Source organism: Oryzias latipes, chromosome 16 (assembly GCF_002234675.1).
Source record: "Oryzias latipes chromosome 16, ASM223467v1".
Classification (NCBI taxonomy): Eukaryota; Metazoa; Chordata; class Actinopteri; order Beloniformes; family Adrianichthyidae; genus Oryzias; species Oryzias latipes.
Window position 1 is genome coordinate 30,571,419 of NC_019874.2, and position 23,897 is coordinate 30,595,315.

General features: G+C 44.8%; 2 protein-coding genes across 6 annotated transcripts in view; both read left to right on the forward strand.

Moving 5' to 3' along the window:
• Positions 1-3,687, forward strand: part of rftn1 (raftlin, lipid raft linker 1) — a 262,707-nt gene extending 259,020 nt beyond the window's left edge. For all 4 annotated transcript variants that reach the window (XM_023964740.1, XM_023964742.1, XM_023964744.1 and 1 more), the window contains one exon: positions 363-3,687. In XM_023964740.1, coding sequence (XP_023820508.1) covers positions 363-857 — 495 coding nt within the window. In that variant the 3' untranslated portion in view covers positions 858-3,687. The remainder of the gene's footprint in view (positions 1-362) is intronic.
• Positions 3,688-8,311: 4,624 nt separating this feature from the next.
• On the forward strand, positions 8,312-23,897 carry mios (meiosis regulator for oocyte development). 2 transcript variants are annotated; one of them, XM_004078526.4, is made up of 12 exons: positions 8,313-8,442; positions 10,665-11,517; positions 11,599-12,088; positions 12,706-12,801; positions 12,875-13,129; positions 15,648-15,817; positions 15,924-15,989; positions 16,076-16,234; positions 18,122-18,274; positions 19,297-19,501; positions 20,335-20,464; positions 22,655-23,897. In XM_004078526.4, the coding sequence occupies exons 2-12, from the start codon at positions 10,699-10,701 to the stop codon at positions 22,743-22,745; spliced, it is 2,634 nt and encodes an 877-aa protein (XP_004078574.1). In that variant the 5' UTR covers positions 8,313-8,442; positions 10,665-10,698; the 3' UTR covers positions 22,746-23,897. The 2 variants fall into 2 exon arrangements, with proteins under 2 accessions (XP_020566145.1, XP_004078574.1); XM_020710486.2 differs by lacking the exon at positions 18,122-18,274 and having other exon boundaries at positions 8,312-8,442.

The following is a 23,897-nucleotide window of genomic DNA, read 5'->3' on the forward strand; positions in this document are numbered from 1 at the left end:
TCCAACTGTTCCTCATTCACTGACAGTTAATTCATATGTGATTGTTGATATGTGTAAACTATTATTAAATTATTTGTAATTTACTAGCATCTTATTCATGATCTATTACTAATTAATAAGCCATAGTTAAAAAAACAATAAAAAAGTTATAAAGTCATGTATGACTCATTAGCTAAAGTCTTTTTCATGCATTATTGTGCTCTAATAAGGTACATTTCTATGTCATCTCACATAGTCATTTCAAAGCTGTTAACTAACAGCTTGTTAATGATCTATTACTAACTAAAAAGAAACAGATATAAATCAATAACATGCAGCTACAAGTCGTTTAAACCTCGTTAACTAACAGTTTGTTGTTTCAGAAATTAATCTTCAAGACCCGAAGCAAGTCCAACAAGAACAGCACCAAAGACTCTGCAAAGAACAAGAGGAAGAGGACTAAAGGGGAGAAGGACGCTGAAGATCCTAAGAGCTCCAACAACACAGGAAAGCAGGAAGACGGCAAGAAGGAGGCTGAAACGGCGAACGCCGCCGCCACCGCCGAGGCGGATGAAACTCACAGAGGAGCAGAGGAGTCGCAGGAGGACAGACAGACTGAAAGCAGAAACGAGAAAAACAGCCTGGAAGTGGAGAAAGAAGTCGCAACCGTGGCGCTGGAGGGGGAGGAGCTGAAGGAGAGGAGTGAAACCGTGGCAACAGTTGAAAAGCAGAGTGAAACCAAAGACGAGGAGATCGTGATGGAAAACGGCTTAGAAGGAGAAGAGGAGGAAAAGGAACGTGAAGAGATTGAAAGCAGGAAAGGAGATTCTGTGGAGGCGGAGCTTAAGGTGGAGGGAGTGGCTGAGCTGCATGCCTAGCTCCTCCCACTTTCCCTCCTGACTGTTTTTTTTCCGGCGTGGTCCTCATCAGCTCCTTTTTGCAGTGCCCCGCCTCCATCCATCCATCCATCCATCATGTTTGATCCCCAAAGACCTTCTGAAGGTTTTTTTGCTAGGCGCGGTCCACTGTACCACCACGCACGCTGAATGTACCAGCAGATGCTGGGGAGGAACCCATGGAGGCCTGCTCCTGCAGCCACCTGCTAAGGAAAGGAAGCAGATCCGGCAGGTTCTTGGAGAACTCGGTTTGATCGACTTTTTCTCCTCCTGAGGAGAAAGAAGGAATAGAATTACTTGTTCAACCACAAAGGGGCGCTAGATCCCCTTCAGCGCCGGTGAGCTAAAGGATGACGCCTTCCTGGCTTCGCCACGGACTTCCATACAGATAAAGCTCTGGCTGGACGCAGGCCCGACTCCTCCCCCAGGACAGAAGTGGAGGAGGCGGGGAGGGCGTTTGTTGCGACAGGCAATCCAAAGTGGGAGGAAGTTACTTTTTTATGCTGAGCTCTAAGCCGCCAAGTGCTTCAAAGAGAGCTCCTCACCGGGCGTCGGTGGCGAGCAGAGAGCTCACCTTCAATCCAGAATGTTCCGCTTTCAAAGCCAAGTCAGAGACGGAGGAAGTTCCACTGAATGTTTGCACCTCAAAGCCAAGGCACACCTTTCAGTTGAGTTTCATACACGCCGATGAGGAAGTTCGTTTCTGCCTCTTTTCTTTTCTCCTGGGAGTCAAAATAAGAAGCTACTGTCTCTAAATCAGGACCACCGAAGACCAATTTCTCTGTCAGAGATGTTTAGCAGAGTGCATGTAAAATGTGGAGAGAGGACAAAAAAGCATAGCTAAAGTGATGAGTCATAACTAAAAACTCATTTTCCCCTGAATTACTTTATCCAGAAATATTCTGTAAATATTTCATATGGATGGAAATCTGTCCGACGTGTTAAAAATGTGTTCACCGCCTTGAAATATTAAGGATTTGAGAATCGCTTGAAAAAGTCACACAGACTCAGATTTAGTTGGGAACAATGTAAAGCGGTATCCATGACAACGGTTGATGCTGGCAGGCGTCTAAAGCTACCATCAGAAAGAAGTAGCCATTCCTCCAGTTCTACTACAGCAGAATCCCACTAAAGCCTCGTTTCCACTGAGCGGTCCGGTACGTTCCGGACCGATCCTATATTTTGAGTGTTTCCATTATAAAATGGACTCATTAAGCCGGTCCAAAGCGTACCGTCTTTGGAACCCCGTTGGTTGTATGTCCATAGAAAATTGGAAAGGTTGGGGTGGAACTACTGTCATCACACAATGAAACCCGTTGATTGGCAGAAGGTCGAACCAGCTGCAACATTTTCGTCTGTATTCCTCTTTGCCGCCCGCAATCTTCTCTCAAACGCCTTTAAATAGATACGAAGTACCAAAATCTAAGAATAAAAAAAAAAGCATCTGGTTGACCTCCGTTGTTGTCGATAGCTTCACTTTTGCTGTAGTCACACTACTATGACGCCAAACTTTGCATAAGGTGTACACCCCACATGCGCCGCGATGGCCCCACTTTGAGTGCAAACACTCACCTGAATTGCCCGGACCATTCTAAACCAGCCTTTGATTCAAAATAGAAACCTTATAAATTGTTGAGGTCCATAGCAACCATATGATTTTACGCTTCACTGGAGCTGGTTAATATGTCCACCAAGTTTCCTTCCCTTATCTCAAACTAAATCGTTCGGTTTCCATAGCAACCATGTAAGAAACAGTTTTATAGATATTTGATGAGGATTTCTAGCTTTTTTCTTACTAGAGACTGCCATATTGGTAATACCTCTGTGGGAACCTAACCGTTGCGCTTTAGCCCTTTTCTCAACACCGTGAAAACAGTAACTCATTATTTTGGACTTCTTTTCCTGCCATAGTTTTTCCTGAAACTGGCAGAGATAAACGTTGATGCAGTTTTTCAGTGAGAGCAGCTGAAACGGACGTTTGTAGGAACAACTGACAGTGCCTGTCTGGGTCCGTCACGGAGATCTTGGTTCTGTTACCTCCGGCTCTGAGGGCGCCTGGGGGGGCGGACGTCCCGGCGGGAGGCAGGTGGCGCCATTCCCGGCGCACAGCTCCAAGTGGCTGGCTAATGGATTTTACCAGCGGGGGCTCTGCCTGTAATCATGCATTTATAATCACTTTTCTTGGGTCGGGTGGGGGGCAGGTATCGACAACGAGACACCTCAACACGTCAAGGACTTCTCCTATCAGAGAGCTGTCCTTACAGCAGAGGATGATGGGAAATTCTGCTCCCTGGACATAAACGGTCCAGTCTGTCGCCACAGAGATTTGCTTGAGTGTCTGAAGGCGAATGTTTTCGTGCGTAGAGTAGCTGCTGAAACCGTCCAGCCGTGTCCTGTGAATGGCTTCAGTCCGCCGTTAGACGTGTCCGCTAGAGGCGTTTGGTGATCTAAATGTTCTGTGTTCCTTATCGTCCCACAGGGGGCTTTGGCTGCCGTTGCTCTTTTATCGCTGGAGTTCAGAGCTGGGGGGGCGGGGCGGGGCTGTGCCCCCCCTTCATGAAGCTGTTGTGTTTTTGGACTTCGTTGTGAATGTTTTATGTTTTTTACTTTGCTGGGGGCTTTGCGTCGCCTCCGCTGAAGCTCACGACCATTGGAACGGCGCCTCCTCCTCCTCCTCCTGGGGTCGGTTTCACCGCTGAGGGGGAGGCACGGCCCTTCTGAATGCACGGCGGCGGCGCATGAAGTCATCACTGAGGAGGTCGAGGGTCAGAGAAGGGTCATGGACTGATGACACTGAAATGTGATGAACCAGGAAATATTGTGGATATTTGATCCTTTTTTCACCGGAAATTTGACTAAATCTGGACACAAAAAGGGGGTTTCTCAAAGTTAATTAAAACCGGTAGTTAAATATTTACATGACTATAACCAAAATATACATTTTATGTAAAATTTTCCTAGAAAGGCTTAAAATAATCAGGGAAAGCTGCCTTCAGCTTGTTTTTGTTCAGATCTAACAAAGACACGCATCACTATTACAGAAATCCTGTTTCAAATAGTTCATCTTCTGATCTATTTTCAAAGTGTTTCCTGTCTTCTTTTAATCCTGATGATGCTGTTTTTAACCCAAATTTTAAAAATTTAAGCCGTTTTTTAAGACATAGTTCCTGTGGGCGGGACTGTTGATGCGGAAGTAACGATCCGCTGATTTCCCATCATCCCTTTGTTTACACTCCTACCTGCTAGCTTACAGCCCCTCATACCCGTAAACCTGTCCAGCCGTCCAGTTTAGATCCAGATTCCAGCTCAGACGAGGAAAACAAAGAGAAATAAAGACTCAGAAAGGACATTTTAAGCTCAACTATTAAATATTATTTAATATTTGTAGAATTTAATATTGTAGAATCAGGATTCTACAAACACAGATAAAGGAGGAGTTGGTTTGTGTTTCCTGCCGCCGTGGCGTTTAGGACGCCATCTGCCCCACAATCCCACAGCAACCCCCCTCTCAGTCCCCTTCAGGGTTCGCGGGACATTTTAGTGTCCACTCTCAGAGCGGACGCAGGTGCAGGAGCAGTGTTGGCGGGAATGAGGAGGCGCTTGAACGTCTCCTCGTGTCTCCTCTCAGCTCAAACGTCCGGCGCCGCCGTAAACAAACATGGCGGCTCATTTCCTCTCTGTGCTGTGAACATGGCAGTGGGCGGTCTTCTGGGCGCTCACAGGTATTCTGGGATTCTGTGTCTGAAGTTTCTCCTATCAGGAATGTTGGGGACCTCTGATCATGCGCCGCCGCCGCCGCCGCCGCCTTCCAGATGGGAGAACGTTTCGTCATCAGTGTGTCAGCTTTCCTTTGGTTGCATCTGTAAAATTTGTATATTATAAAATGATTTATATTTAATGTGTCCGTGTGTCCGTGCGTCTTTTTTGAGAAGATCTTCTTCCTGTTGACTGTCGGTGCGGATGGAAGGAACCATTCCAAGCGGGAAATGGTTCAGTCCTGCAGCAGCAGCAGTTCTGGACGGAAGGACCAGATCCTTTTCACAGATCTCCTGTCTTACAGTACGAGAAATAACCAAATGTTCAAGCAAAGTTCACACACACACCACCCGGTTAGGCCTACTACCAACGTTTCATTGACCTTTGACCTTCAGAGGGGACCACCATCTTGAATCCCCCCCTTTGGTACCTTCTGCAGATGTTGATGCGCCGCCTCCTAACTCCTCCACCATCATCGGGAAGCTAATTGGGAAGAGTGTTGGGTTAAAGTTTGGAAATGTTCTCCGCTGTTCGCACAGGTTTTTCTGGAAAATCATGGAAGTGTATCACATGAACAAAACAACAGGAACATACAATGTGAACATGTGAGGAATGTGGGCGTGGCGAACAAAAACATCCTCCAATGCCAAGGAAATTTTTATATAATTTCTCATTTATTATTCTCATTTATTTTTAATATTTGCACACAATTCCTTCTCTTTTCTGTGCAGCTCTACGTTGTTTTTTTTGGCTTTAACTCATCGCACCACTCTGCGTTTTCAGTTTTGCTGTTTCTGTGTCGTCCAGCTGAACCGACAGGACAGAAATCTTTTTAAAACCAGCGTCCTGTTATTTTTGCACACAGGAGGTGGATGTTTGTACAAACTTCTTTTGTGTGTGAAGCTAAACTTCGTTTTTATTTTGGGCTTTAAGCTTTTTATTTTGCCCAAACTAACTTAGTTTTGGGATTTTTTTTGTCTTAGAATGTAGAATTAAAACAAAGAATTTAGTATTTAGACGTTACTTTTCAGGTGATTTTCTGTTATATTTCAATCCTGGGATTTCACAATTAAGAATTCAGTTATCTTTATTTATCTATTTTTCTGTTAAAGTTGAACCAAACTGCAGAACGGATCAGATTAACAATTCTCCAACCCCGACATCCAGCGGCGTCTTCCTCCTTCATCTTTCTGCTCCAGCGGACACTCATCTTCCTGCCCCTGTGGCGTTTATGAACCACATTATCTTTGCCCCGCTGGGGGCAGAGCGTCATTACCAGTGTTTCTGATCGCGACCCAAACCCAGACGACACACCGATCCCCTCAGGCTGTCCACAGAACCATCAGAGGCGGAGTGAGATGCTCTGCTGAATTAGACAGAGTTTCTGTCTCCGAGGAGCCAGAATCTGGAACTGAATCTGAAAATGATGATTGTGCGCCGTACGTTCACAGGACCCTGAGCTTTGACTGAAGACCTTCAAAACAGGATCCTGAGGTCCACTGGAGCAGAACCACCTCAGTCCAGCAGACGTTTGACAGACAGAACTGAATTTCTGTCTCCAAACCTGCAGCTGAGATTCGGGTGACGCAGTGCTGCCACCTGGTGGCTGAAACGGTAACTAAAGACTCCCAAACCCAGAACCTCCTGGACCCTGAACTTCAATGCAGATCAGTCAGACAGAAGGACATTCATGTACGTGAAAACACTCTCAGATTCTAAATAAATCATCAAAATGACTTTATAGATGAACGTTCTGCGTTCAGACTTTCACATCTTCTGAGGACCAAAGTTTGTCGAACGTCAAAAACTGTCAAAGCAGATCATTTCAGAACTGTGTCAGGAGGAAAAAACATATTTTAGAGAAACAAAATTCCAATAAGATTCTGAAAATCAAACTTTAAATACCAAAAATATCAGATTGACCTCAATAAAGACACTTTGAAGGAACTTTTTTTTTCCATGAAGCAGTCCAAACTCTAGAATAAGAGGTTTGTTGTAAAATAAAATGAAAAATAAAAGATCAAAAGTCACAGATGTAAGATTGGAGTTTGAAGTTTTGGCCCGAAACTACAAGAAAAGAGTAAAATTTGTTTAAAAGCAAGAATTCTGGCAAAATGAAACTTAAAAGATATAAATAAAACAGAAACAAAATAATCATATTGTGTCTATAGAAATCTAAAAATTCACTAAAAATAAAACAATTTCCTGGGAGAAAATGGTCAAAACATCAGAATAAAAACAAAATAATGTGAAATGTTGAGTTTTGGCTTTGATTTAAACGAATCCACCCTAAACAATCAAGGATTTTAATCGTTATCGTCATTTTTTTGTTTAACCTGCTGCCTAAATTGATATTAAGGTTATTGGTTTTTGGAAGACTTGTGGTATTTTCTTGTCTTTATCACTAGAAATCCTTCATGTGAGAGACGCTTTTCATCAGATTTCTGTGGGTTTTTTACTTTTTAAATACATAAATGATCTTTCCTTTATTTTTTTTACTTTAGAGTCGACGTTCTTGAACCCATAACTGAGGGAGAAGGTGTCTGAGATGCTGCAGAAGCTGCTCCCGTTCAGCCTTTTGTTCTTCACATGGATGAGAACTGGAGCTGCAGCTGCAAAGCATTGTGGGACAGTATTTCTGTTGCTTGAGGAGATAATAAAGGAATCATTGAAACTCTGTTAATATTTGATGGAGCTCCAGCAGCTCGTTTTATGGGATCTTTGCAGACACTCCCAGGGTAGTTTCTTCAATTTGGAGCCTTCAGAGATGAAAACGACTCAAACATCAAACACAGATGATGATCTGAAGGAGGTCACCCGTCTTTGGCAATTCCTGGAGAACCATAAAAGCAGACCCTGAGGCTAAAAGCAGCCCTGAAGCACCTCCACCATGTCTTTTCATAAGTCTTCACTGTTAGTTTGTCTGCAGATGTGACAGAGCGTCACAAAATCATCAAATCAAATCATCTAGCACCATCTCATCCTCTCAAATGCATCCTCCTCACTCTTTATATCCATCCACCTTCTTCCCTTCTGGCAGCTCCATCCTTTTACCAACATCATCCCTGTTCCTCCTCCTCCTCGATGTGTTCAGACCTCCACCTTCAGCTCCACTGTCCTACAGAACATCTTGTGGATGTCCTGCACAACTTCTGCTAACCTTTTTCTCCTCACAAACTCCTGAACTCTCCTCATTCCAGCACAGTCTCCTCATCTGCGTTCCTCATTCCAGATGAAACGAGTCTCCATGATGTCTTTAGCTGGAGCTGCTGGGTCTTCTGGGAGAAGCTCCCAATCTTTTAGCACGGTCCTCCACCATCTGTCCTCCTGCATTCCTGTCCTGAACTCCAAACTTCATCACTTCCTTCATCCAGATTTCTCATCACTCTCTCCTCTCTCTAGAAACCCTGGATATTTATTGGAATTGTAAAAATATTTTCTTTTATAACTTATTTTTAATTTTAACTTTTTATGTTAATTTTAGTTCATTATTATGCATTTGCTTTTAAATATTTACTTTATTTTTTTTGCGTCCACGGAGACTAAGATTATAAATCTGCTTCTATTTATGTTTTAAAGTAATTGTGATTTGTCTCCTGAGTTCTTATCTTTCGTTTCTGTGACTCCTGCGCCCTCTAGTGGTAGTTTCTATGTCCAGCAACCCGTAGTGGAATGTTACACCGCCGACAGCTGTTGCTACACGGACATATTTTGGTGTAACACACAACATCCTTGTGCTCCTCCAAAGTTGTGAGTGTGCGACATGTGGTTTTCCAGCCGAACCTCGTTCGTGTGTTTAAACCTGCTGAGAGTAAGTACCGTCTGCGTCCTTAGAGAATCATTTCCTATGAAATATGTCGGAGATTTAGATTTAATAACAAAATAAAAACCTTTCCGTTGGATCTGTTAACATTAGCATTAGCTTGGTGAGATTAGCATGTCAACAAACTTTCTGATTTTTGAGTGAACAATTCTAAAACGCATTTTGTTCGTAGTTTACTGCGACTTTTTTAAACAAAATAAATGACAGAAGTTGTTTGGTTTGATATTAGTTTTAAAGTAATGACATATAACTAGAGGAATTCGCACGTTTGGAGTGAATTTCTCACATAAGATAAAATGTGTGTTTTATTATACGGAACCATGAGCTAGAAACGCGTTTTTTCTGCTTGTGAAATAAAAACCATCCTGGTTTTTTAAATGTTCCTTTGCTCCTGAAAGTCTCTCCTTCTGTGATTAAAACGTCAAACAGATTAGATTGGAACCTTAAATGGATTTTAGGACAAACAGGGTTTGATGTTTGTAACCTGACTTCACATTTATTCAAGGTTTTTATGAAAGCATGACGTGAATTTTCCTTGAAATTCACAGGAAAAATCTAGAATATAAGTTTTGTTTTGCTTTAAGTGAAAAGAATCTGCCACTGAAACGTATTTGGGAAGATTTCTGAAAATAAGCTGCAATGATTTTCTCTTTTAAGACAAAATACAATCTGTCATGCACTCATATTTAGGCTTCTTGGTCTGGAAATTGGAAATATTATGTCTTAAAGAGACCTGAAAGTTTTTTTTTTTACTATCCTTAAAGTAGGTACATTTATACACTTAATAACCCAATTAAATATAACCCATTCAACTCTTAGAGGTGTAATCATTAATCAACTTGTCCAAACCAATTGATCTGTCTGAGACAATTTGTTAATCGATTCAACCTAAACTACATTAAAATTGAGATAAATCGACCTGTAATCAACATTGGAAAATACCATTTAGATTGAGAGGAAGTAGGTTTATTTGACTTTAAGGTAAAAACAGTGGAAAACACACGTGACGTCAATAACACGGATCATTCAATGTGTGGACAGACTTTGAATAAAGTCATGTGACCATCCAGTGTCTAGAATGTTCTAAGAATGTTCCCTTTGGATTCTTTGGATGTGGAAAAACAACAGTGGTGAACTTTAGGAAACTAACATGTGAATGGATTTGACATTCATTCTAGTTTACTGGTTGGTTTGGACACAGATTTCATTCACACTTGAAGAAATCCAAAGAATCTGGAGAACTGTTCAGTAGCAGGAATTTCTTACTGCTGGAAGTTTTAAAGACGACCTGGATCCGTTTTACGTCAGAGAATCGGATCGTTGTTAAACGCCTTTCATTAATCCTCATTTCTAGACCGTGATCGTCCTAAATTAAGACTAGAATCGCACACTAAGACAACTTTGTCTTTAAAAATGTTGTGTGTCACAGTTTCCCCAAATCAAGCAGGTTAATCTCTTTTAAATGAGATCATCACAAATAAAACTTCTGCTTAAAATATGATGTAGGAGTTAAAAATCTATTTGTATTTCAGAAAAAGAAAAGTTTTAAAGATCAATGGACTGAAGATTTATTGACTTTTAACAGGTTGTTACTGAGAAGTTAGTGAGTTTTGTCTTCCATCAAGTGTCAAAAGAGATTTAAGCCTGAAACTCAACTAAAATACTTGATTATGGGATTTTACAGCGTAGACGTTTCTAAATGTTTTTATGGTCTCGGGCCTTCAGACGGATGAGTCCTGGTGGACCCTGAGGTCCTCTGATTCAGGCCTTTTGGATTCCCCAAAAGTTAGAACTGAAACACACGGCGAGGCCTCATTCAGTTATTATGGGTTTGTGGAACAAACTCCCAGCATGCCTCAGGGCTGCAGAGACTGTTCAGGTTTTTAACAGTTTCCTTTTTTAGGTCAGTTTTATTTATGTTTTACTTATTTATTTATTTTAATGTATTTATTGACAGTTACCATTTTATATCTGTCTATTAAGGTTTATTTATTTACTTATTTGGTTATTTCACTTTGACATTCAAGTAGTATTTTTTTTTTAAACGCACAGTCCTGAATTCGCCGCCCATCTGCGGCGTTTTGAACGAGTACATCTCTCATTTTCGGACCATCCCTCCTCTGTCCAGTTTTCGTGGTGGAATCCATCACTTTGGTTTCTGGTCGGTGGCGTTTGCGTTCGTGGAGGTAAAACCTTCTGTCGTTTTTCAGGTTGGGGAGAACAGACGAGTCTTCTAGCTGCACCATGAGCGGCTCAAAGCCGGACATCCTGTGGTCGCCGCACCACCCGGACCGCTACGTCATCTGTGACTCCGAGCTGGGCCTGTACCGGATCGGGCCTGTTTGCAGCGCCGAGACGAAGCCCGGCTCGCTGCCCCTGTCGGAGGAAACCGCCGCCACGCTGCTGGCCATCAACTCCGACACCCCCTACATGAAATGTGTGGCCTGGTACCCCAAGCAGGAGCCCGAGTGTCTGCTGGCTGTGGGTCAAGCCAACGGCAGAGTCGTGCTCACCAGTTTGGGTCAGAGCCACAACGCCGCCTGCAAGGAGCTGGTGGGGAAGGAGTTCGTGCCCAAACACGCCCGTCAGTGCAACACTTTGGCCTGGAACCCGGTGGACAGCAACCTGCTGGCCGCGGGGCTGGACAAGCACCGGGCCGACTTCTCCGTCCTGATCTGGGACATCAGCAGTAAGTTTGCCGCGGAGACCGGCGTCGCTGCAGAGAAGAGCCGCCTCCCGCCGATGGATTTGGACTCTGGCACCACGGTGACCAAGCCCCTGTATGAGATCGGCCAGAACGACGCCTGCTTGTCGCTCTGCTGGCTGCTCCGGGACCCCAAGCTGCTGCTGGCGGGCATGCACCGGAACCTGGCCATATTCGACCTCCGAAACACCAGCCAGAAGACCTTCGTCAACACCAAGGCCATCCAGGGCGTGGCCGTTGACCCGCACTTCCACGACCGCGTGGCGTCCTTTTTTGAGGGCCAGGTAGCCATTTGGGACCTGAGGAAGTTTGAAAAGCCGGTTCTCACGCTCACCGAGCAGCCCAAGCCGCTCACAAAGGTACGCCGCCGCCGCCTCTGTCTGCGGTTTGCACTTTAACCTGGTTTCAGGCATTATTCAGGGTTCTGCCCCCCTCCCCAGGTGGCTTGGTGTCCCACTCGCACCGGCCTGCTGGCCACCTTAACCCGGGACAGCAACATCATCCGCCTGTACGACATGCAGCACACCCCCACGCCCATCGGCGACGAGACGGAGCCCACCATCATCGAGCGTAGCGTCAAACCCGGAGAGAGCCAGATCGGCAGCTTCGCCTGGCACCCCTCCTCCCAGAACCGCATGGTGGTGGTCTCCGCCGCCAACCGCGCCATGACCGACTTCACGGTGTTCGAGCGCATCTCCCTGGCATGGAGCTCCACCTCTTCGCTCATGTGGGCGTGCGGGCGGCACCTGTACGACTGCATGGAGGAGTCGGCGGAGGGGGCGGAGCGTGCCGCCGAGAAGGACATCGCCACCAAGATGAGGCAGCGGGCCCAGTCCAGGTACGGACACGACACGGTGCAGGTCTGGAGGAACCACCTGCTGGCCGGAGGCAACGACCCTCAGCTCAAGTCCTTGTGGTACGACCTGTTTTATATCCTTCAGTGGGTAACACCCCCCCACACCCGAGTGGAATAATCCTCGTAGCACTTCACAGATCTGCCAACAGAGGGCAGCCTTTCAATTATCTGGAGGGAGGGCAGGAATTAGTTTGTTTCAAGCAATAAAAAACAGACATATATGTATATGTTTCTAATCAGATTTAGATAGTTAGTGATACACTTCCTGAGAGACCCATCTGACCTATAAACGCCTACAGACATGTGCGTCTGCTGTTTTCCTCAGTTATTCCATAAATAAATAGGTCAGATGATTTCCGTCGTCTCAGTTCATGAAGCAGACGGTAAATAAACATCCCCGTGTTTGTTTATTTCAGGGAAAGTTATTACATTTCTGTTCAAATGTTTGGAAGCTGAAACATTTCATCCTCTGAGTCTTTATGCTGAAATTGCATGAGGCGACTGTAAAGAGGAAGGACTCCCTTCGGCAGCAGCAGCAGGTCTGAAACCATCTGCAGATTCAAATAAAAGCAGAGAAGCTCGCTCATTTGTCACAGTTCCAATAAGTTAGTAAGATCCTCATCCTGGTTTTTAACCTCTAATATGAAGTGAAGTGAACTTGAATGCGAAGAGTTTCCTATGCAAGCGTCACATATGAAGCAGAGCGCCGAAGACGCGGAGCTGAAACTGCCGGGAAACAAGCAGTCTCTCTATTCTGGGATCAAGAACATCGTGAAGAGCAGCTCAGGTAAGGAGGTCAGCAGGTTGGCCAAGCAGAGTGTTTCCAGATCCGTCACCGTTCCCGTTTCTGCTGCCTGAAGGCACAACGGAGAGCCGCAGGTGCTGGATCGGCTCGGAGCGGCAGACCGATGTGCCGCGGTACCACAGCGAGGAGCGCAGCCTGGCCCTGCGGCTCTGCGGCTGGGTGAGCCGCGGGTCCGACATCGACGTGGAGACCTTCCTGCGCTCCCTGGAGCAGGAACAGGAGTGGGAGCGAGCCGCCGCCATCGCTCTGTTCAACCTGGACATCCGCCGGGCCATCCAGATCCTCAACAGGGGAGCCATGACGGACAGAGGTGAGCGGGGGGGGGGCTTCTGGGAGTTTTTGAACATCCAAGGATTCGTTTGATCGGTTTTCCGGTCAGGGTTGAACTCGAAAAGGTCTCTTTGTCTCTTTTGAAGGCTAACAACTGAAATGCGTTTTAAAAAAATTTTTACAATGAATTTTTCAGCAACTATGCAAAAAAAAAAAAATTCTACTTAACTCAATATTGAGTCAAAGAAAAAGCACAAAATCCAAAAGTAATCAGAGTTCAGCACCACTAATATTCCTTCTTTGAATATCAATGTAATCCAGATTAGAATTTAATCTTCAAATAACCATTTAGTAAATGTTGTTGTGAGAAGAAATGACCCAGCAGGAGGTTAGGAGGAGGCGAAGCTCCTGGTGTTGGCTTAGAAAAGTCGGCGTGACTGACGGCCGCATTCATTCCATAAGGCGTGTCCACCTTTTCGTTCTGCAACGTTGCCGCCACATGATGTGTTGATTTAAACAAAGCAAACCTGCTCCGGGTGAGTCTGCACGTTTCCCACCTTAGTGGAAGGAAACGCTAAGAAAACCAATTTATGGAGATGATGTCATGTTCAATATTCTCCAGTTTAAATAATAATGACCTCCTTGGCCCAGATTACAACCAGGAAGTGGTTTAAATGTCTCTGTACGGTTCATTCTGATCTATATCTGCGTGTTTGCAGAAAAACATCAGAGTGAACATCTATACAATAAAGGATCTTTTGCCTTCAGGTAAAGTGGATCTTGAAGCATTTTTGAAACCTGCCATTGCTCTAAAACTTGAAGTCCGAACGCCTGGTGGATCCGTTTTTCTTGGTGGGTTTGTCCCTAGTGGTGTAGTGGTTAGCGCCCCCGCCTCACGGTGGGATGGTTCCGTCCCAGCTGGGTCCTTTCTGTGTGGAGTGGGCATGTTCTGCTCGCTCCGGTTCTCTCCCACGGTCCCAAAAACGTGAATGTTTGGGCGCTGCAGCGGATTGGCGACCCTGTCCAGGGTCCGCCCCACCTTAACCAGACGGCAGCTGGGATAGGCTCCAGCAACCATGTGACCCCAAAAGGGACACAGTGGGTGGAGGACATGGATGGACGGGTTTTGGGATTTTCCTATTTCTCAGCATGACTCGTGAGGCGTTCTGTAGCGTTTTTCTCCTTCAAAAAAAGCTCTTAATTGTCGTAAAACGGTACTCAAAATCCCAGTTTTCAATCGTACGCTGTGGTCAAATGTAATGTTCTGTCAGCTCTGCTGAGGAAGTGACTCTAAATAAACGGTGTCAGCTGCTGTGGTTCCACCTGGCCACACAAAGGCTTTCATGACTGTTTACCGACAGACTGTGGCCACAACTGGAGCAGCTGCTGAAGGGAAACCCTCAACAGAATCAGATAATCCAGCCACCCGTCCCACTTCCTGTTTTTTAACGTTTGCAGACTCAGTCTAGTCTTACCCGACTGACTGTTTTACAGGCTGGTTCTTGAACAGCAGAAGAACGAAAGCTGGAAAAAATTGGAAGCAGCCATCACTCGAGACTCCGCCCCCTCCTAGCTTTTACACAGAACCACCACTTCTTTCAAAATGTTGGAACTTCCGCTTCATAGCAACCATAACTTTCTCTGCTTGTCCAGAGCTGATGGTTATCTGTGCACATTATGGGTCTTTTCCGCTGACTGTATCAAATGAAATGAAGTTGCCATTTCTTCGCTATACGGACGCCGCCATGTTGGAGCCAGACGTCATCTGAGTTTCTATGGTGACCACTCTCTCCAAGCAGGAGTGACCTTTTTTGAAGACCACACCCCAAATGTTGGACTTGGGGGCCAGCAGGCTCCACCTACTTTTATTGAGGCGTCTGATTGGCCAGTTTTGAACTTGAGTAACTACAGCAAAAATATCACGGAAAACAAAGGATTATTAAGAAGACGTTAAAAAAAAGGTGTCGGATCCAGAATGGGTCTTCTGACCAATGGAATGACGGAGGAACAGCTGTTTATTTCTCTTATTTTGGCTTCTTGGAGCCACTTCCTGTTTGGGATGTGAAGTAGCTCAGTCCATCTCTCAATGGTATTTTTGTCATTTTTATAGCTGATACAATCTGTTTATCAAAATAAAAGTACATTTATTGCAGAGTGGTTCTTTTAATGGAATGTGGCACCTTTAGAAATAAGTTCAAGGCGTTTTTCTTTGTGTGGTGAGCGTGGGAAAAAGGGGTGGAGTCTGCTCATTCTGGTCTGGTTTTATTTAAGTTTTGTAATCAAATTTGCAAAATTGAACAAAACATTAATGAGGAAAACTTTGAAGCTCAGACTAAAAGGGTGTTTGAAGATAATATGATGTCAGCAGAAACCGGAAAGGTTCCTCAAAATCCAAAGACTGGATCTACGTTTGGAGATTCTTCATCGCTTTTGGTTTGCAAATACAAAACGGTGAATAAAAATGACAACTCGAGAGCTTTTATTTCTTTTAAATGCTTCATTTTCCCTCATTTTGAGTTGTTTTTGCAGCAGACCTAAGTTGAGTTCTTCACCTGCAGGTGACCTGAACCTGAACGTGGTTGCCATGGCTCTGTCGGGCTACACGGATGAGAAGGCGTCCCTGTGGAGGGAGATGTGCAGCTCCCTGAGGCTGCAGCTGAAGAACCCCTACCTCTGCATCATGTTTGCCTTCCTCACCAGCGAGCCCGGGGCCTACGATGCCGTGCTGGTATTGATCCTTACATACATTCTCTTGTCATTTGGCTTTCTCGATTGTTTGGTGACATCGTTTTCCTCTCCGTCCCTCCGGACACGCTTTTGCCGTTCTGTGTCAGTACGAGAGCAGCATTGCTGTGAGAGACAGAGTCGCCTTCGCCTGCATGTTCCTCAGCGACGCTCAGGTGAGTTCACGCCGCAGACGGTCTCGCTGTCGAGCATCCGTGCTTCACGTTCTGGAAAACGCTCTCTGTCCGGTGAATCCCTGCAGCTTCCGCGATACATTGAGAAGCTGACCGCTGAGATGAAGGACGCAGGAAACCTGGAGGGCCTTCTCCTTACGGGGTTGACTAAAGACGGGGTGGATCTGATGGAGAGCTATGTGGACATCACTGGAGACGTCCAGACTGCCAGCTTCTGCATGTTGAAGGTTAGTCCGAGGGAAAAAAAAGCTCAATAAAACCATTTTTTTCCTTATAGCTCCATCGAACTAGTTCAGCTGATCTTTGATTGTTTTATTGAGAAAAAAGGAAAAACGCCAAAAATATGTAATCGTGTTCAGTTTACTGAGATGGGGATAAATTCTGCTTTATTGCACACAGAAAAAAAGAAGAAAAATTCAGTTTAACTTCAGAATATTCCTGTAAACTCAAACAGGAAGTGCTGGTTTCACACTTTAACCCTTAGTAGTCTGGGCCTTTTGAGTATTTTTTTTACCATATTTAGAAATGTTGTTTTTTTAGTATAACTCCAGCCTCTTTTTCACAGACATTTTTATTATATTACAAGATATTTGCACAATGATCCTGAAACTGTCTAAAAAAAATTTAATTGCAGGAAGTAAATGTCATTTTTTACTTACTAAGATTTGAGCTCAAACCTGTAGAGACAAAATCCACTAATGGATACGTTCCAAGAATTTATTTCATGTATGTCATAACTCTTATGTTTGTTTTAAACCAAAAACATTTTTCAACCTCATTGTTGAAAACTATAATAATTAGGGGGGGGGGGGTCGTGTCATTCCTACATTTTTGTAAACAGCTGATGTGACTGAAAGAATCGCCAGTGAATTCAGAGAGCAGTTAGTGAGATGTTTCCAGTTTTATTAATCATTACTGTTTTTTAACTAAAATGCACAAAGTTTATTCTACTTTTGGCTCATTTATGGAACCGTGTCAGTTCCTCGTGTGACCACAGGGAGGGCTCATCACACGAGCATTACTATCCCGATTCACTTCAACGTAAATCCTTAAAAAACAAAGAAGGAAAAGTTTGGTTCCAAAAAGCCCTTTTCTTTTAACATCTTTGGTTTCCAGATAAATTCTTCTGTGAAGCCGTTTCTTTCAGTCTTCAGGTAAGCGTCCAAATCTCTGTTTGAAAATTACCCAGTTGTTGTTTTTTTTCTTCCTTTTTGATAATTTAAAAAAAAAATCCTGCATTCAGTGCATTGACTGTATATGAGAACTGGACTGAGTAACCCCTCCCCCCTGGCCTTCCAAACAGGAAGTAGCTCCAAGAAGTAAATCCAACAGACTTCTACAGAGAGATAAACAGCTGTTACTCATTCTATTGGTCAGAAGAACCATTCTGGATCTGATACCTTTATATTAACCTCTTCTTGATAATCCATGATATTTTTCTGTAAATCAAGTTCTTCAAGATAAACTGGCCAATCAGACGCCTGAATAAAAGTAGGTGCTCCCAACAAGCTCAGAGTGTCGAGTCCAATTACTGCCTTACTGATGCCGTCTGGCCCTAACATGGCGGCGTCCTTTTTGAGGTAAAATGGCGACTGAGTTGGCTTCGTTTGGTTGGATGATGTCACCCCATCTCACTCAGTCCAGTCCTCTGATTTGGTTGATGGTTCACTGAAGAGGGACGAGTGCAAACGCTGAAAACCAGCTGATTTCCAACCAGTGGAGGATGCCTCCATTGTTATGAACAGGCATTGGTTTATCCCAGTCAGTAATGGAAACGCCAACAACTGTCTGCAGTTTCCAGTTTGCTTTGATGACTGTTCAGTCTGTTTGACCATACAAGACGGTCCACGTCTGATTTTTACAGTCCTAGTTTTTCGCGCCCAACCGTTTTCTTGTCAGAAAGCGGTGAAGCGATCGTTCCCCGACAGAGGAAGTTCCTCCAGACGGGATTGTGTTTGGACCAGTTGCTTTTTGCTGAAAAACGCTGGAAGCTCCCGTCAGAGCGCCCTTGTGTAGAATGAATGAAAGCTGATGAAGCCCCTTGAGCGCCTTCAGGGCGGGGCCGCCTTCACGCTCAAAGCTGAATGGAAGCCATTAACGGCCTGTCCTCCCAGGGTTCCCCAGGCGAGGTGTTAAAGGATCCCAGAGTCCAGTGCTGGATCGAAAACTACCGCAACCTGCTGGACGCCTGGAGGTTCTGGCACAAACGGGCCGAGTTTGACATCCTCAGAGGAAAGCTGGACCCCAGCTCCAAGCCCCTCGCACAGGTGATCCACTATTATGGGATGGAGTCCTCCTTCTCTTCTTAATTACTTTTAAGGGTGTCAAACCACACACTCCATGATGTCGAAGCATTCGGATTCTTTTGCTTTTGGACTTTTAGAACAATTTTTTTCTTGCTTTTGAAGCATTTTTGTTTGTTCTAAAGCTACTTTTGTGTTCCGTATTCTTGCTTTCTTTCATTATCAGCATGTAGTTTAGCGTTTTCAGCATTTTAGAAAACACAAATAAACATGTAGGATGTGAAATTCACATCATTTATCTCTGTTCAGGTTTTCTTCAGCTACTTTTTTATTTCCAAATTCACTTTAACAAGATATCATTTTATTTTAGCAGAAGAATCCACTTTAGCTGTTCTTGAATAAGTTTTATGGCCTTATAAGGATTTTTAGAAATCTTTTCTGCTGGGTTACATTGTTTTGCATGGCATTGACCCTAATCATAGATTTATGTAAGTTTTTGTTTTTAACATTCACCTTTTGAAATAAAATAACTTCATCAGCATAGAAAGACAACATCTCTGTGCTTTTGTCTCTCGTGTTTCTAAGTAAAATTAAAAAAGTAAAAAGTTCAAGCTCCTCTCTTCAGGCATTTATCATTTTCACTAAAACTTCTGTTACTTGAGAGTTTTGCTCTTTTGCAAGTGTTGTCCACGTCGAATCTGCAGGAACGATAATGTTACAAACAGGTTTTGAGCAGTTGTTGTGTCATGCCTAAAACGACGATAAAACTGTTTGTCCAAACATGAAATGTGGTTCTGCAAGGCCTCACAAATTCAAGGACTTCTCCCCAGACTGTGAATACACTTGACTTCTGTTCATTTCTTAAGAAGACCAACATTTGTTCCACTTTTTATGCTTCATTAGCAGTATTTGCTGCTGTAAAAAGACTCATTCCAGAACTGTGTGTTGTGCTTGTTGCAGCTTAATCTGTGTCTTTAAACATGCAGACATCTGGTGAGCTTGTTTGGTTTGGATCTTATCAGCCGACCTTTGTTTGCTCCTGGCAGGTGTTCGTGAGCTGCAACTTCTGCGGGAAGTCCATCTCCTACAGCTGCTCCGCCTTGCCCCATCAAGGCCGGGGCTTCAGCCAGTACGGGGTCAGCGGCTCGCCCACCAAGTCCAAAGTCACCAGCTGCCCCGGGTGCAGGAAACCTCTGCCCCGCTGCGCCCTCTGCCTCATGAACATGGGCACGCCGGTTTCCAACTGTCCAGGTGGGGATGTGAAGCAGAGACGGGTGAAGGTACCAAAACTGTCACAGGACTGTAACCCAACAACGTAGCGTCGAGATCTGCTCGGTTGCTACATATTTTCATTTGACGTTTCCTTTCATAACCTGTAGTTCTTTTCCCTCATAAGTGTGTCCGACATTAGTATTTGTAGAGACATTTTTTGTTAGAATGAGCCGAGCCGAGCAGCCGGACTCGTAGCCATTCTTGCCTGCTGGAGCGAGCTGCCGCACTCAGGAGAACCGTGTCTCCCGGGAGATTTGTATCTCCAAGCAGAGGAGGCGGCTTTTAAATGAATAGTCCTGAGAAACCGTGCAAACAATCATGTGAATTTGTGTTTCCAGTCGGGTCCAGACAAAATAAAGGCTGGTGGTTATTCCAGTATAAGTTCATCCATAGCTAAATGTTGTTAGCACGCATGAACCTAATCCTAACCCTTCTGGCTCCATTCTGCCTATAATAAAGCACTGCCTGCACAGATTGAAAAAACTATAAGCGAAAATGCACTTAGTAATAATCATAACAATAATAAAAGCCTGTTTAGAAGATCATCTCGCTCTATGTCAGTGCTTTGTTTGTTTACGACAGTTGTACCGTAATTTGGCCGGATCAATCACTATCTTACACGTCATCGGACCAACGAACAGCCAATCAAATAGTGTGACATCATCACTTACTGCAGGCTGAACAGTTTTGGTACCTACACCGGCCCGCATCACCATAGCACCTCCTCTGCGTCTCTCTGTCATGCAGCTTTTCTGGAAAAGTCTCCTGATCCACCGTTACTCTGCAAACTAAAGCCTCGTTCTTCTCTTCAGGAGCCGGAAAGTCAGAAGAGAAAGCAGATTTGACGAGGGAGAACAAACTCGCCAAGTTCAACAACTGGTTCACCTGGTGTCACAACTGTCGGCACGGTGGCCACGCCGGCCACATGCTCAGCTGGTTCAGGTAGGAACGCCATGGGATCCAAACGCCGCTCCGCCATCTGCTCACGAAACGGTTGTGTTTGCTGGAGATAATGCTGCCGTCGCCTTGACTCCACGCGTTACACAAAGCTGGTACAACAACTGTAATCCTCATTCTGAGAGATTCACAGTCAGATCTTCCCTTTTCTACAGAAAACAGATGTGAAGCTCTATCCTCGAGTTTCATGGGTTTGTTAAAGTCAACAGGATTCTTCACCTTGTTGGTTGTGTAATGTGCATTAGATTAGATTAGATCAGATTCAATTCTTTATTGCCATCATATAAAACCCACTAAAATCAGCAACGATAATCTCTTTATCACAGGTACAACTCCACCAAGTTTTTCATTTTCATTAATTTTCTGTGACTAAAAATAATCTTTTCTGCCCCTTATTTAAGGTTCCTCTCTGATCATCTTCTGATCTGTTTTCAAAGCATCCCAGTGTCTTTTCATAAAAATTATGCCGTTTTTAGCCAAAATATAAAAACGTTTTCCAGGACATAGTTTCTGCAGAGCGGCAGGAGTTCATCTTGAAATTTGTTTTGAGTTGGGGGGGGGCAGGTCTTGGCTCGGAGAGCTCTCTGATTATGCGCTCTTCCACTAGCTTATAGTCCCTCAAACCCCCCCAAACATCTGGCTACAGCCAATTTAGCCGCCATTTTTTCATGAGACATAAGCTGCCATGCTTTGAACCAGTGATTTGTCTGAGTCGAGGTTTCTATGGAAACCCCTCTTGACACTCTGAGTTTGGTGGAAGGCCACACCCCTACTGCTTAAAAGCAGGCCACACGAAATCTGTCAAACGTTTTGAACGTCGAACGTGGGCGCCAACAAGCTCCGCCTACAGAATACATATTATCAAAAAAAAGATATCCGAGCAATATTGGCTATTTTGACCAAAAGAATTACTAAATTATAGGTGTTTATTTCTCCATAGGGATCTATGGGATTTTGGCTGATTGGAGCCACTTCCTGTTTGGAACGCCAGGGGGGAGGGGCAACTCAGTCCAGTTGTCATATACAGTCAACGCTACAATCGGAGCCCAAAGCTTTTTCACCTCTTCGGTTAGATTTTATTTGCATGGAAGCTGATCTGATGTTTATTTCAATCAACCCGTTCAAATCTGACGTGATATTTGTGCACAGATGTTCACATCAGTAAACCTTTGCCTGTGCTTCAAATACATAAGTTACATGTCAATCAAGTTGCTCAAAATCATCATCATTCATCTGACACCCCAGGTCAGATGAACAGACTTTGTGGACCAAACAAGCCAGTGTGAAAGCACCTTGATAGACCCCCATTACTTTTTTCAGCCTCACTCAAACCTTTAAATCTCTTTCACTCTCAGACTGATCCAACATCCCCACCGCCCGGTCCTGTTACTTCAGCTGTCCCAACTTCCTCCCCAAGATGCATAAAATTAACCCAAGGTTTAAAAACACATTAAAGACCCACTCCGATGAAAATTGTCTTTTTTAATGTTTTTTTTTTTAATGTTTTACTAATGATGAAGAACACATTAAAACTGCATTTCTGAGTTTTTCTTTTCTCAAATCGTTGGGAATCAGGAGCAGATGAAAACATGCCGTTTGAGTTGTGGCTTAGGTTGGCGGGTCACAAGCTTCCTGCTCCGCTCCATTCTGATGCATCCATGAACGTCTTTGTTTTCCTGGTCTGAGCTGGAATCTGGATCTGAACTGTGCAGCTGGATGGATCTGATACTGCTGCCATTTCTGTTGCACTGATAATGTTAGGGTGGGGGTGTGAGGGGCTGTAAGCTAGCAGGAAAGAGTGGAAACAAAGGCATGAGGGGGAAATGGAGGAAGGCTGATTAATTCCTGCAAAAACTGTCCAAAAAACAACACAGGTTTATTTAGATTTTTGGGTAAAAATGACATGATGATAATTTAAAGACCACGGGGAACGCTTTGAAAATACATCTGATGCTGATCGGAGTGGGACTTTAAATTCCAGTTTGGATGTTTATAAGCATTGAGCTTTTCCAACTGCAAACGCCTGCAGCGCAAACGGCTCCAGAAATGTTCCCTCACAGAGCAGCACATGCAGGTGTCTGTGTGAAACCACAACACATCCACGCCGTCGTTCAGGACGAGACGCTTCAGACGCCATTCCTACAGCTCACTCTGACCTCCGCGTGTCTGTTTCAGAGACCACACAGAGTGCCCGGTGTCGGCCTGCACCTGCAAATGCATGCAGCTGGACACCACGGGGAACCTGGTGCCTTCAGACAGCAGCTGATGGAGGCCGAGCACCAGCCCGGAGCCAGGGGGCAGCTGCCCTCACCGCTGCCCCCCCTGCCGCTGCCGCCGCTGCTGCCACACCGACAGCTGAGCGTCAGCAGAGTCCTCCTCTGGAAGTGAATGGAGATGCTGCTCAGTAATAATCTAATGAATGTCATGAAGTAAGAGTGGAGGAGGAGGAGGAGGAGGAGAGGGCCACTAACCGAATTAAAGGCAGAAAGGGAGCAAATCTTAACTCGCTGCTCTACTAATCAAAGTCACTCAGGACAAATGTGAGGCTCTGCTGTGTAATCAGCCTCCGAATCAGGAATCTGGGTTTGTAGTCATCAAGCGTTCACCTGCGTGTGTCGTAGAGGTGTGATTTACAGGTGCCAATGTGTGAAAATGTGTCGGTTGTGTTTTAAATGCTATTTAATGTTTGAGAAGATCACATACCTCACGAAAGCCTCGTCAGAAATGACCGTCTGTTCTGGCTCCCAAAGGGGCGAGGAGCTTTCTCTTTTTTTTTTTTCTGCTTTTGGGGGGGGAGAGGATGAGGAATTAGAGAAGCTCTGGGTCGGTGGGGAGGAAGAGGAGGAGAGTGGGAGGGCGGGCCTGTGGTCCATGAAAGACGCTGCCCAGAAAACAGCAGCTGCTCGGCACCCCGACAAGACCCTCCAGATTGTTTCCTTCAGAAAGGAGCTCAGCTGCCGGAACAGACTAGGAGAGGGGGGTCAGAAAGCCCCCCCCCTGCACATTTACAGACTGGCCTCCTCTTTCTTTGCTCCGTGTCGATGCCCAAACGGCCCCCGAGAGCCGTGCTTACCGCGCTTAAACGCCGGGACGGGCACCGTCTGTGTAAACCACACTGAAAATGAGAATTCTTTAGCGGGGGCTGCATTGTAAATGAGGGCTGGCCCCCACCAGAAACGGCTAAATCACTTAGTCATGGAGCAGGGGAGGTGGGAGACCAGGGGGGGTGGGGGGAGCAGCACCTACTGTATGCAGCATTCACCAGGGAGGTTTTATGGACCCGTTTGTGAAGCATTTTTGACAAAAGAGGGGAGCTGTGTGGCGTCCTAAAAGAGGGGTGGCAAAGAAATGTCATCCTTTTAGTTTATCCTGTGTGTTTGCCTTTTAAATAAATCCATACTGACAAATTGGGGAGCTA

Coding starts and splice junctions, on each gene's coding strand:
- mios (XM_004078526.4), top strand. CDS start 10,699: ATGAGCGGCTCAAAGCCGGACATCCTGTGGTCGCCGCACCACCCGGAC. Junction 16,235..18,121: donor CCAGCTTCTGCATGTTGAAG/GTTAGTCCGAGG, acceptor CTGTCCTCCCAG/GGTTCCCCAGGCGAGGTGTT. Junction 18,275..19,296: donor GCTCCAAGCCCCTCGCACAG/GTGATCCACTAT, acceptor TGCTCCTGGCAG/GTGTTCGTGAGCTGCAACTT.